The sequence below is a fragment of the Zonotrichia albicollis genome, chromosome 2, assembly GCF_047830755.1.
Source record: "Zonotrichia albicollis isolate bZonAlb1 chromosome 2, bZonAlb1.hap1, whole genome shotgun sequence".
In the NCBI taxonomy this organism is placed as follows: Eukaryota; Metazoa; Chordata; class Aves; order Passeriformes; family Passerellidae; genus Zonotrichia; species Zonotrichia albicollis.
In genome coordinates, this window is record NC_133820.1 from 42897250 (window position 1) to 42909507 (window position 12258).

At 44.7% G+C, this 12258-nt stretch overlaps 2 protein-coding genes and 1 long non-coding RNA gene across 8 annotated transcripts in view; 1 reads left to right on the forward strand and 2 right to left on the reverse strand.

Moving 5' to 3' along the window:
* Window positions 1-941, reverse strand: part of LOC102066090 (alpha-2-macroglobulin) — a 37217-nt gene extending 36276 nt beyond the window's left edge. Inside the window, exon 1 of one of the 3 annotated variants that reach the window (XM_074534967.1) lies at window positions 701-941. In XM_074534967.1, coding sequence (XP_074391068.1) covers window positions 701-789 — 89 coding nt within the window. In that variant the 5' untranslated portion in view covers window positions 790-941. The remainder of the gene's footprint in view (window positions 1-700) is intronic. The other 2 variants (XM_074534966.1, XM_074534968.1) reach the window with 2 other exon arrangements.
* On the forward strand, window positions 1-10615 carry LOC106629745 (uncharacterized). Of its 4 annotated transcripts, XR_012578982.1 has the most exons (5): window positions 36-359; window positions 1547-2029; window positions 5256-5292; window positions 6648-8688; window positions 9011-10615. It is a non-coding gene; the product is annotated as an uncharacterized LOC106629745 (long non-coding RNA). The 4 variants fall into 4 exon arrangements; XR_012578980.1 differs by having other exon boundaries at window positions 73-359; window positions 6648-10615; XR_012578981.1 differs by lacking the exon at window positions 5256-5292 and having other exon boundaries at window positions 74-359; window positions 6648-10615.
* LOC102068404 (ovostatin) overlaps window positions 8071-12258 on the reverse strand; it is a 25194-nt gene continuing 21006 nt past the window's right edge. Inside the window, exons 30-36 of the mRNA XM_026796994.2 lie at window positions 11863-12078; window positions 11334-11458; window positions 11067-11157; window positions 10481-10549; window positions 9451-9556; window positions 8995-9068; window positions 8071-8273 (exon numbers count right to left, since the gene is read on the reverse strand). Of these exons, the coding sequence (XP_026652795.2) occupies window positions 8256-8273; window positions 8995-9068; window positions 9451-9556; window positions 10481-10549; window positions 11067-11157; window positions 11334-11458; window positions 11863-12078 (699 nt within the window). The 3' untranslated portion in view covers window positions 8071-8255. The remainder of the gene's footprint in view (window positions 8274-8994; window positions 9069-9450; window positions 9557-10480; window positions 10550-11066; window positions 11158-11333; window positions 11459-11862; window positions 12079-12258) is intronic.

The following is a 12258-nucleotide window of genomic DNA, read 5'->3' on the forward strand; positions in this document are numbered from 1 at the left end:
GCTGCTCCCACCCCGACAAGAGGCTCCAGAGCAGCACTGTCCGGCGGGCAAGGCTGGGGTGGGCACGCCAGGCTCCAGCCTGCCCGTGCCATGCCGGGCTGCCCCTCTCCCTGCAGAGCCCTGCTGCAGCCGCGCTCCCGGGCTGAGCTGCCCTGGTGCGGGTGCCCGGGGAGGGCGCTGGCACCAGCCCCGAGCCGCAGGAAGGGAATCTAGGTCACAGATCCTCTCCGAGAACAAGCACAACTGAGGCTGCCAAGGGAAACAAACTGGCAGGAGAAAGGGGAACAAACTGGCTTGGGAAGCAACAGGAGAATGGGGAGAAGTAACTCAGTGATTGAAACAAGGACACTCTGGGAAAGGTGAGCACCTAGATCCCGGCATCATGCCCACAACATCCCAGGCCCTGAGAGGTTTCAAGGCAGAAAAATACCTGGGCAAAGGTGTTGAGAGGATCCAGGTTTGGACTGCCAGGGCAGGACTGTGGGCATGTGGGCAGAGATTGGGGAGGGTGGAAGGAGGCCACGGGCAGAGATGGTGGTGGGGAGGGGTCCCAGGGCTGGACAGCCGGGGGATTACAGGATGGGAGCAGGAGCACTGTCAGAGCTGGGCAGGAAACTCGGGGCTTGGTTATTAGTGGGAAGAAAACTGCAGGAAAAAGGGAGCACGTAGACCTCCCCCCCCCTCCGCACGTGTAGCTTACGGTTCTGTGTTGAGAGGAGTATTTCCAGGAAGGAAGAAGAGAAGAAGGAGGAAGATGTTTGGTTTGCTGGGCAGCTTGTCCTTCCCCATGGTGCAGAGCAGGTTGTGCTGAGCCAAGCAGTGCTGCTGTTTTCCTGCACCTTGTAATTCCCCTCCACTCGGTGCTCTGTCAGCCTCTTTATAGCTGCTCTCTGCAAACAGCCCAGGGGCTGGAGGAGATAAGGGCTGGGGGCCAGGGCCCATCCGGAAACAGGGAGAGGCAGCAAGGAGGAGCTGGAACACAGGGACAGTATTTGGCCAGAGACTCTGCAAGTGGGGGAAGGGTATTTATTTGGGTAATGCTTATATTAGAAATCTTTGAATGATTCATACCCTGTTTTCCTTAACCCATCAGAAATCCACAGTGTTGGGGATGTGAACTGTGTTCAGCACATGGTTATATTCCCTGTGGGCAGCATCCAATCACAGCAATCTGATTTAAATTTCCACAATATTTTCTTCACAGTTCCTCTTTATCAGCACTTTAAAATATATTGTTTTGAGTTGGAATGACTGACACAGAAGGTGAAATTAATAAGTTAATATGGGCCATCATGAATATTGATGAATTCCAGTCACAGCATGCCTCATTCTGCAAAGTTTCCTCCGAGCCTTACAGTCCTCACTGCTTTGCCTGGCAAAGATGACACAAAAATTTGATGTGTCCTACACCTCCAAGTTTATAATCACTGTAGAAAACACATTTTCCCTTGAAAACAAAGCAAGATATTGAGCTGTGTAATTTTAATCACTATAACCCAATCCTGGTATAGTTTCCTCTGATTACTTTTCAGTTTCTATTTTTTAGCTTTGTAGGTGACTGCCAATTGTCCAAAAGCAGAGTGGACAACTCCTTCCTTGCTGCTGACTGCAATTGCAGGAAGAAAAGGTGTCTGTGGCTGGGTGCAAATATTCTCTGTACTTTCACAACAGTAGTATATGTGGGAATCCTTGTCTGCTCCAGAAGTCTTAAAGAAGTATTGGCACCTCTGCCACCCAAGGTAAATAATCCCAAGAAAGACACTTGTTTCTCTAGTATGATCCTGCTCAGTCTCCTCAAGGATGTAGCACAATGCTCGACCCTCAAGGCCAAAGCCAAGCAATAAAGTGAACTTTAACCTTTGAAGAACAGGCATGTGTGAAAAGAAAAAGCTGTGGAAACGTTTCTTGAAGACACTGGTGTCATGCCTAAGGTGGTCCATGCACTTTCACCCAAGAACTCCTGTTGGAAACCAGCAGCTCTAGCAAAGGAATGTCTCTCTTTAATGCCAGCAGCTTTGTGTGGTGACAGGTGAGGAAAAACCCAATGTAAAACTCAAGACTTATATGAACAGCTCCTGTTAACAAATTGTATTAGCTGTTCAGCTAAAGGCAGAAAAAATACTACAGGAGAGAAAAACCCACAAACATCAGTATTGTTATTTTAAAGGAAATCCAAATGATGATATTAGTTTTCCCAGCCTGAGAAAAAGCAAAAGCAAACAAACCCAAAGCAATTTATTTAGTGTGACAAAGAAGTATGACAGGAAAAAGTACTTAGATAAATCAATTGGAATAATAGCAACACCCAAAGACATAAAAAGGGGTTTCTCATTGTATAGGAGACAAAATGCTTCACGGACCACAGTGAAGGGAAAGTCATCTATTAAAAAAAACCTCAGAAAATATGAACATTTTACAAGTTGTACCAAGCAGGAACAGGAAGATACACAATGAAATGAAATACCATAAGACAGCTTCATCAGCTAAACTTCAAATGATACTGGAAATGTCAAAATGAATAAAGATTATCCACTTTAGTTGCTTGTTGTATAATTTAACCTGAGAGAAGGGCCTGACAGCAGATGAACTGCCTTTCCCAGACGTGGACAGCTGGGCTGTCAAATATAACTCATATTTCTGAGGTGTCATATGAACAAATGACTAAATTCAGGCATGGCAAAACCATCAATGAATTATTTCAATTTTAATGCACTTTGTAGATTAAATTGCAAACCAGATTTGTAGCTGAATTTTATAAATGGTCCTGTGACCGTATTTTGTGTGATGTGAGGTGGCCATCTGTAGGGTAAGCCATATGCAAGGTATTTAGAGGTTTTCTGTCTTTCTCAGCTATGTTATAACAAACATCCACAGTATATATAAATTTGGTCTTGCCTTAGACGAAATTTATACTGTATGCTGTAAAAAAGGCTATAAACAAGGTTGTTTACCCTGAGGCATGAGAAATCCAGTGTGTGGCCCTTTGATACTTACAGTACACAGCACACACAGAGTAGGATAAATTGCTGAAATCCCATTATAAAATCCATCTAAGGGAACTAGTGAACACTCTCTAATAATTTCAAAACCTGTAAACAGGAAACTGCTCGCATGTTAGCAGATATTTTTGGATATTGCAGAGAATTGAAGATAATCCCTGATGCAGTAACAAATGACAAGCTATTTTAATTTATGCTTTTGTACTACTCAGAATTTTGTCAAGGAGGGGGGTAGAAAAAGCCAAAACATTTACAAATGTGTCTCTGACCAACACTCAGGCCAATCAATTATGCTTTTTTTTGAGTCATATGGCTCTTCAGACAAAAAAATACCATATAAAAAGATATATTAAATCCATATAGACTTTCTGTTTAGCTTTGGCTGTAAAGTTAGTGTCTGGACTACCTCTCTCCTCAGGTACAGGCATCTCATGAAGGTTCTTCTGCTGGCCCTGAGGTTATGTCCAAGTTAGGTTGAACAGTGTTGGAGCCAGGCTTTCCTCAGAGGTGCACAGTGGCAGGAGCAAAGGTAAACAGGCCAAGATTCATACAGAGAAACAATGAGCACATGGAAGGAGAAAAAGTTTTTCTCCCAAGGGCTATGTAACAACAGAACAGGTACCCACAGGTGCCATGAGACATCCATCCCCAGAGACCATCCACACTTCATAGCACAAGGCCATAAGCAGAAGTGCCAGTGAAGAGAAAACCCCTGATATTCATACTCACCTTGTTTCCTGCCTTGCTGGGTGACATGATGCAAGGCCATTGGGCTCTCTCTGTGCTACAGCTAAGCCAGATGTTTGGTACCCAACACGAGTCCTTTCCCAGTGCAGACAGGATCTGGGGCTCAGCTGTTGTGTCTGTCCAGGATTTCGAGATAGAGGATTCTGTAGGAAAACCAAATAAGAAAGTCCTAGTGGAGCATGAGGCAAGGAAATCAGATATTGTCACGTTTAATCCTTTCCCCTGCATCTCTGCTTTGTTCTGTTCCAACTTTTTAGGCAGGGCAGAGCTGACATTTCAGTCAGGGGAAGGTGTGTGAGCAGTGTAACACAGCTGGAGAACACACCATTTATCAGGGAACGTTTCAACACAGTGTCCTGCTGCAGAGCCTGTCCTGGGAACAGGGCAAGACCTCTCCTAAGCAGCCATGGGCTCTGAAGGGAGCGCCAGCTGTGCATCCCACAGTGCACAGGACTTCCCAGATGTGCTTCACCTTGGCACACACCTTGTGGACACACCTTGGGGACACACCTTGCCTTCAGAGCAAGGACAGCAAGGGGAACTGGTGGAACCAAGAGCTTATCACTTCTAGAGAAGTGAAGTAGAAAACATCTGGCACAGTTATGCAATTGCTTCCAGTAATAACCCAGCCTTAACCTCCCTATGGGCAGTGAGTCAAAGGGTAGGAGGCTGAAAAAATGTGTGAGGTTAGCACTTTAGCAGCATGCACAGAGTCCTGTCATAGCCAGTGGTGATTTTTATTCCCTTCACCTTTGACTGCCTTGTTCATATGTCTCTCTCTTCCCTCTCAAACAGGACTTTTTAAATCTCCCAGCTGACAGGTTATATACACACAGGGTGACAACTGTGGGGTCCTGCTGAAATCATGTTCTTAAGGGAGATCCTGGTTTGCCCAGCAGGAACAGTGGTGTGCCAGAAAGGAGATCAGTGTGCTGAGCTGCAGGAGTATCAGAAAGGGGAAGAGTGAGACATTCCATTGAAGGAAACTATTAGGTCCTGTATTCAATGTAATGCCTTGCTTTTAGGATTTTCTTGACCCTCAAAAGGTGACACTTTACTAGGTCAAGCAGAAAGAAGGTTTCTCTTGATGTGAGCTATGGGATTAGCTTACACTGAGTTGCTTTTCCACTTGAAAATCCTTGAGGAATCTTTTCATTGTTACTCTGAATAAAAAAAATCAAATGTATGAGTGATGTTCCTCAGGAAGTCCTTCTCTGACATTTGGTGTTTCACAGCCAGTGGTGCCAGAGATGTGACCACACTTCTGTGTCACCTGGCTGATGAATCAGATGGTGGGGGTCACATCAGTGCAGACAAAGCCCTACCTCCCTAATTGTCCACCAGGTATAAATGAACTCAACAAAGAAATAATCAGAGAACAAAGCTGAGTTGATTCCTCAGAGCAATTTAACATCGTCATTTGTTGGCTGAAGGGTATTCTGACACATTTCTGGCCTTCTATGATCATTGAATTGGTTGGTCATTACTCACATTCCATATTTGACACAGGTGCTGAGAAGAAGATCTGAACATCTAAATCATACAGGTGAGATCTTGCTATACCATTGTTTAATAGTTTGGCACTGTTGCCTGTGACACTGTGGGGATCACAGAGGATTTGAGTCAAAAGATGGAGTAACCAAACTCCCAGAACTGAAGACTCCTTTGTCTGACCCTAGCTAATAATTTGAGGGGCCTAAGCAAGAGAATGCTTCTACACCAGAGCTTATTTTTCTGGAGAGACCCATTTTTCCTCTAGACTTTGCCTCCTGCTGCCTGCACTGTGGATGACTCTCATCTTCTACTGTAAAAGCATTTATGTTAACTTTTCAAAGAAGGTATGGTCGTTAGAGTTCTTCTTCTTAACTAGGCTATAACATCAGCCTTTTGCAGATCCTTGAGTGTGGACTCCACATGGGCAGCAAATCAATTCCCACGGCACAAATAAACTCTACAAAGAATTACTTAACACATAAAAGGGAAGTAAGCTTGACAGAACACTTCAGTCAAAGACACTATGATGTGATTATACTTTGTTAATTCTTTTTTATCAATAAAAATTGCATTTCAGAACAGCTTTTAATGTACTTCTAGCAGAGCCATGCATGGACCCATAAGACATCCAGAGCAGGTGCAAGGACAGTGGCAGACACTCACAGCGAAGCTGGGAGTTTCCCGCTTATTGTAGTGTTCCTGACCCAGTGCAATATCCTTCACAACAATTTCACCTTTTAAAAATTGGTATGTGCAATACCAAGCACAGAAAGCCAGTGCATGTGCCTTTGAGTTGGCTGCAGTATGGTACCTCATAGCAGCTCTTGGGCCAGTGAGCCTGATTTTGTCACATTTGGGCAACACAGTTTGCTTAGTCTGTATGTCTAAAAGATTACAGTAATTCTACCCTCTGAGGCCTGGAACACTCCCCAGATCCCTGGCACCTCAGGATTATCAGATGAGAGAAGAAGAAATGACATTCAGGCTGGTGGGTGTCCCTGTCTTGTTCAGCCCACAATTAATATGCTTGCTTCAGTTTCAGGTATGTGGCACAAAACCTAGAGCTGAAACATGACACCAAGGTTCCAGACATCTTGGAGGAGTTGGAATGTGTTTTAAAAATATTGCTGTTCCCTGTGGGAGTGGAAGCCAGGGAGACATGATCTAGATGTAAAAATGTGGAGGGAGAGTCTGAGCATGGGATATTTATTAGATCTGACTGCAATGAGCAATTATATGTTTGAGTTGAAGGATAAAATTGGGCAACAAACATTGCATTTTCAGTATGCAAAGGAAGAGAGTGCAGTGGGAAATGAACATTTCATGTTTTAATAGGCAGGTTTGACCTAAGAGGAAGATAAGATTTCAAAAGTATGATAAAAATGCACTTTATTTTTTTTTCCCCAGGACCTTGTTTCTTCCCAGGAAACTATGCTCAGCAGAACAGAATAACATATTTGGCCAGACCTGAGGGGATTTTTATGAGTTCCATGTGAGATGCTGAAGCCTTAACTTAATTGGCCTTACATTCCTCAGGAAGATATACACCCTGTATCCACATCCACTCAGTCTACTCTTCTTTTCAACCTTGTTACCATAACTATTGATTTTTCTTGCTTTAGTCCAGCCTGATGCTCATGTAAATCAAGTCAGTTGCTACAATCTGGGCTGTGTCAGGAATGCAAAATTCACAGCCTTTCTTACTTTCCTCCTTTTCCTCCTACTGCCAGTGATGTTTTAATTTTGACATTCTGCATGCAGATCAGAAATGTACCCAAAGCTCTTTCACGTCCCACAAATTCCTTGTCTGTGGAACTTAAGAAAGTGGCTTTTTATAACATCAGTATCAAGCATATCCCGCATGGCAAGCCCTGTGGAGTACTAAAACTCAAATTTTTTAGTGCAGAGAGAAGAAAAAAATGTTTTGGGGAGAGGAATATCCTCCATTGGCCTGATGATTAATTTTCACCAGGAAAAAAATGCTAGGCCGCATGCAGCCATTAGCAAATCTCCTGGTGGAATGGATCATGTTGAAACACATCCTAGCCCTTGGCTGGATGTTAGCCCTCAGCACTTGAGGAGTGTGCACTTAAATTCCTGCTGGGCCCCATGGCAGCGGGTCCTGTTGTGTGCCTGCGGCATCCCTGGTGCCAGGATGCGCGGAGCGGGAACCGAGGCCCTGGAGGCCTGTGGGATGGGCAAGGGCACGGCTGCTGCCCCCGTGTTTCTTCCCCCAGCCCTCCCGATGCTGCTCTGCTAGCCTGTTAGCGTTTGCAGGAACCACCACGGCTCCAAGCGTGATGAAGGAGGGGATGAGCAGAGGGGCGGGAACACGGCGAGGGTTGCTGCTGGTGGCTCCTACCATGATCCATCCTGGATTGGTTTGGGCAAACTCTGGCCAGACTTGGAGGGCCTGGCAGGGTGAGATGGAGGATGCGGGTCCAGGCACTCACAGGTGTGGACTGCAAGCTGTCCCTTTCCTCACCTGTCTCCTGCTGAGCACAATGCAGTCACTCCGTGATGTTCTCACCTAAGCCCTTACTCTTATGGCAGAGGGGCAAAGGCAGTGCTGTCACAGGCCTGGGGAAAGGTGAGGGGCTGTCCAGCAGCCATGAGCAGTGGGTGCCATCTCTGGATGTGGGGGGACTGAACACCCTGTGTATTGCAGGAGTGGCCAGGGGTTATCAGCTGTAGCTGAGGGACAAGGCAGAGTGCTGCAGGCAGGACAAGTGTGTTCCTCTCCGCATCCTCCCCCAGTCATGCCCAGCAGTCATGGCATACGGGCTATCATCAAAATGCCTCCTCTGTGACACTGAAAAAAAACCAATGCCCAGTGTAAAAGGGAGGTTTATTGGTGGAAAGATATACATGATTATGCTACAGAGCTGGAGAGATGTGCTGTGAAAGGAAACAGAGTCAGACACTAGCTCAATCAACGTCACGAAGTCCCACTGTGATGCAATGGCTTTTTCCAGGACTTCACGACAGAAGAAAATAGGATTCTTGACCACTTGTTCAACATTTATGGTGCTCCTGCAGGTGAAAATCCAAAAGAAAATAACCTCAATGAGAACCAAGAGTTGCAAATTACAAAACACAGGCATTTTTTTCATGATACAGGGTAGTCAGTTCTTTCTGTGTGAAACAGACAAAAGTTGGACCAAGGTCTTGCAGCAAGCTGTGCCTGGACTCCTGAGAAACTGCTCATGAGACAGCAGCCAGCAGAACTGCTGTGCTGAGCAGGATGCAGACCTGACCTCCTCTGCAGCCCGGCAGCAGCATCCTCTGACTAGTGAATACACTGCCTGCATGATTCATGTCACCTCGTGTTCTCCTCAGATAATGAATTTACTGTCCCAGAAAATGTTTCTCTTAGTCCATGTGGAAAACCTTGCTTGGGTCTGGGAAGCATAGGCTCCAGAGGGAAGACTTTTGAGGATGGCCAGAGGTAAATGGTTCTTTGGTACATATCTGTGTTTTGAGGAAGCTTTGAAGGTATTTCCTGGTCTTTCCATTATTCTGCACTTTGGCTTTCATTCTAGATGCTAAGCTCTTCCCATGAGCAGCAGCGTGGTCCCCACTTGGATTCCACTGGTGTCATGGGACAGGACCTGGCCACTGTCTCTGCTCTCTGAGAAGCCTTAAGGAGACTTCATTTATTTGAGAATGGTTCCTGTTCTACTCATTCTGCTGTTGCTGCTTTATAGTTCACTTTCTTATCTGCCTGTTGGGTTATTTTCTGGCTTTCACTTACCTTTTTGAATCCACAGTTCGTTTCTGCAACAACCTCTTTGCAAGGTGATGAGTATTGAGCAACAGCATACTCTTCTGGAGAAGAAGAATAGAAACATTCTTGTTACCCTGGAGAGCTCTTCTTGTGCCTTTCCCTGGAGGTGGATATAACCTATTCATGCTTAAACTGGAGATCCTTGAAATATCCTTTATTCTGGTGCATGTATTTTCATAACTTTCTAGTCATGCCTACTGATCACCTTGGGCATGAGACCAAGGTGAATAAAGTGAAATGAGTCTCTCCCCTGGCCCTAGATTCAGGTGCTGATGGAGTTCAGAGGAGTGCTGTTAGCAGCAGGGCTGGTTCTGGGTGTCCCTTAAGGCACACTGTTTCTGCTGGTTCTGGGTGTCCCTTAAGGCACACTGTTTCTGCTGTCCCTGTCCCCACTCTTCACGCTGGTTAAAATCAAAGCCATACCTGTTTCATAGTAGTCGTAGATCTGCACAGGTGCTGGCTTGGGGTGGGTCACTACAAAGTCCTGCTCAACTGAGAAAGTGATTTCCTTCCTTTTCTTCTGTGAGAGCTGGGATGGAAGGTCAGAGATCACATCAGTCTTTTTATTTGTACAGCACCATGCAAAGCAGACAAGGATGGTAACTGACAGGCTGCATATTCCAAATCCCACTGATGCCACACCCACAGATACGGGACAGCCATTATCCAAACATGTTTGGAGAGTCCAAAGTGAAACTGAACTGAAAAGTTAATAGATTTTTCTGTGCTGCTTGTATCACCTGATTCTGTAATTATTGCATATCCTATTGCCAGGGGTGGGAAAATTGCCCAAAGGGACTGAGTTTAATTTTCCAGGACCTCCCAACAGTCAGGATAATAAAGTCTGGTATTCCAATTCCTCCCATTTCAGACATGGACATTATGTGCCACCAAGAAACTGTTTACAGAGTCCATCACTGGGGTATTGGCTTCTGTTAGCTTTACAGTGCCCTGAGCAAATTATTTACTAAGCAAATTCTGATTCAGGGATTAGATTACAAGCAGAATTTTGCAATGACCTAGTGTAAGAGAAGCAAAGAAAATCTTTCCAGAGGAGAATGAAAGCAGTGTTTCGTGTCCTGTTGGAAAGACTGAGGTTTATAAGAAGCCTACCAAAGAGGCATAAACACAAGGGAACCACTTTTCTGGTGTTTATCTGCTTTTTACTAAAATAAGAAAGAATTTTGTATAATTTCAACGTGCTTGTTTTTTTTTAATGAACATTTTTGATGTTGTAGTTGATGGCAGGACAGTTGTCAGTTTGAAGCTGTTTGGAACATTGGAAAGTTACATGCAGTTTGGGAAGTAAGCAGCTTAGTGATAACAGTAGAAGACTGTTGAGGAAGAGAACATGATAAATGCACTATATAGGGGGTATCCATATTGTGGTTATACCTATTACATGCTGTTTCCATCCTTTGTAAAAATCAAATAGACAGTGACCAGAACTTACATTTTGCAGATAAAGGAGGAGGTGATTTTTCTTGTTTTCTACTTGCATCACTGTTCGACTGCCAATGAGCTTTGAATCAAGAAAATGGAGATATATTTGTAAAACATTACAAAACAAGTGCTGCCTCAGACCCTACTGTTGCATTGGTATTCATTCTTCTCCTAGTCAAGTTTCAAGGGTTGGTAGTTGACTTTTAGAGTCCAAATAGAGTCCAATAGATTGAAAGGATGGACAAAAACCTACCACTTGACTTTGCTGGGGGTATGAGCTCTTTCCAAATGCACAAGTCACTGCAATTCACTTGTGGAATTCTGCCTGACTCTGGTGTGATCTGCATTTCAGAGCTAGTCTGAGAGGTTTCCCACCCTTTCCCTACCTGGGCACTGGCCAGTTGTGGCTGCCAGCTGCTGAGGCTTGAGCTGAAACCCTTCCTAGTTTTAGGGAGGGTCAGTGTGTTTGAAGCTCCCTGGAGGGCATTCCCTCCACCCAGGAATGAACAGTGGAGCCATGCAAACACCTCACAGCGTCTGTGGCTGAATGGCTCTTAACCATGCCTCCTAATTTAGCCTTGCTCCTCTAAGTTTACCTTATCCAGGGATGACTTAACAGGAACAAAGCCAGAGAGCATCTTCACATCAATGATGAGCATGTTGGAGCTGCTGCGTTTCCCCGTGTAGCTGAAACAACAGAGGGCCCTGTCAGGGTCTTTGGGGACTCTGTGTCTAACAGGCTGATACCAGCAGCATATTGATCAGCCTGTGGTTCTTGACTTCATCAGCTGCAGTGAAAACACACAGCAATGTTCTGTGTGTGCCTTGTCATCTGTGCAGCTGGTTTGCTGGTGGCACATTACCTGCTTACGAGGACAATATCAAATTTTGCTGGTCTGTCCTGTGGGCAGGAAGCATTTGATGTCTGTACTGAAAGCAGAAATCCAGAGGACCCCTCTGGAAGGTGAATGTTGTATCTCAATGCTGTCTGGAAGAGGAAAAAACCCTTTTGTTCAAGAATACCAAAGTTTTTTTCGCATTCCAAAAAAACAGACTTAGTGAAGTTTTCTGGCAATGTTACACTTGGTTTTATATGGAAGATGCTTGCTTATATCAATGATGAACACGTGACTTCTGCTCTTTAACAATGAAGGTGCTTGTACCCAGAGTCACCTCCCAGAAAGAAGCCAGATGGTGATCAGAAAGGACTCTTTTTCCATGCCAGAACTCCCTAGGACTCAGAGATGTGGGATGGGAAAAAGACTGTTTAAATGGTTTAGGGAAATCAAGCAATTGGGAAAAATAAAGAGGAGTCAGCTAGAAAATCATCAAAACAATGACTATCTTGTATGCAAAATGTGAGAGACAATGAAGAAGAAAGCAGACATTTACTTGCATAAATACACATCCACTGCCGTTCATTGTCAGGCTGTATTTCCCAGGGACCTCTGGAAGGCGAGTCTGTTGCACCAGGAGCCTGTTCTCATTGTTGACAAAAAATACCCTCTCAAAAGGCTTTTTGGAAGTGATCTTGACTCTGTTTTGTGAAGCAGAGCTGTAGGTGGCCTCACCATAAGCAGCAAGTGCTTGAAGGGCAATGACTGTGTCCTGAAGAAAAAGAAATAATAAAAGACAATTGGCTACACAGCATGACAAGTGCAGAGGAGATCAAAGTCACTTGCTTCTTCCTGAATTAGTGTATAATTCCAGGCTTCCTGTACAAAAGAAGCCATTTCATTCTTTCATGTATGCTTTAGGGTAGGAGAATCTCTCTCCTGACACAAGGGT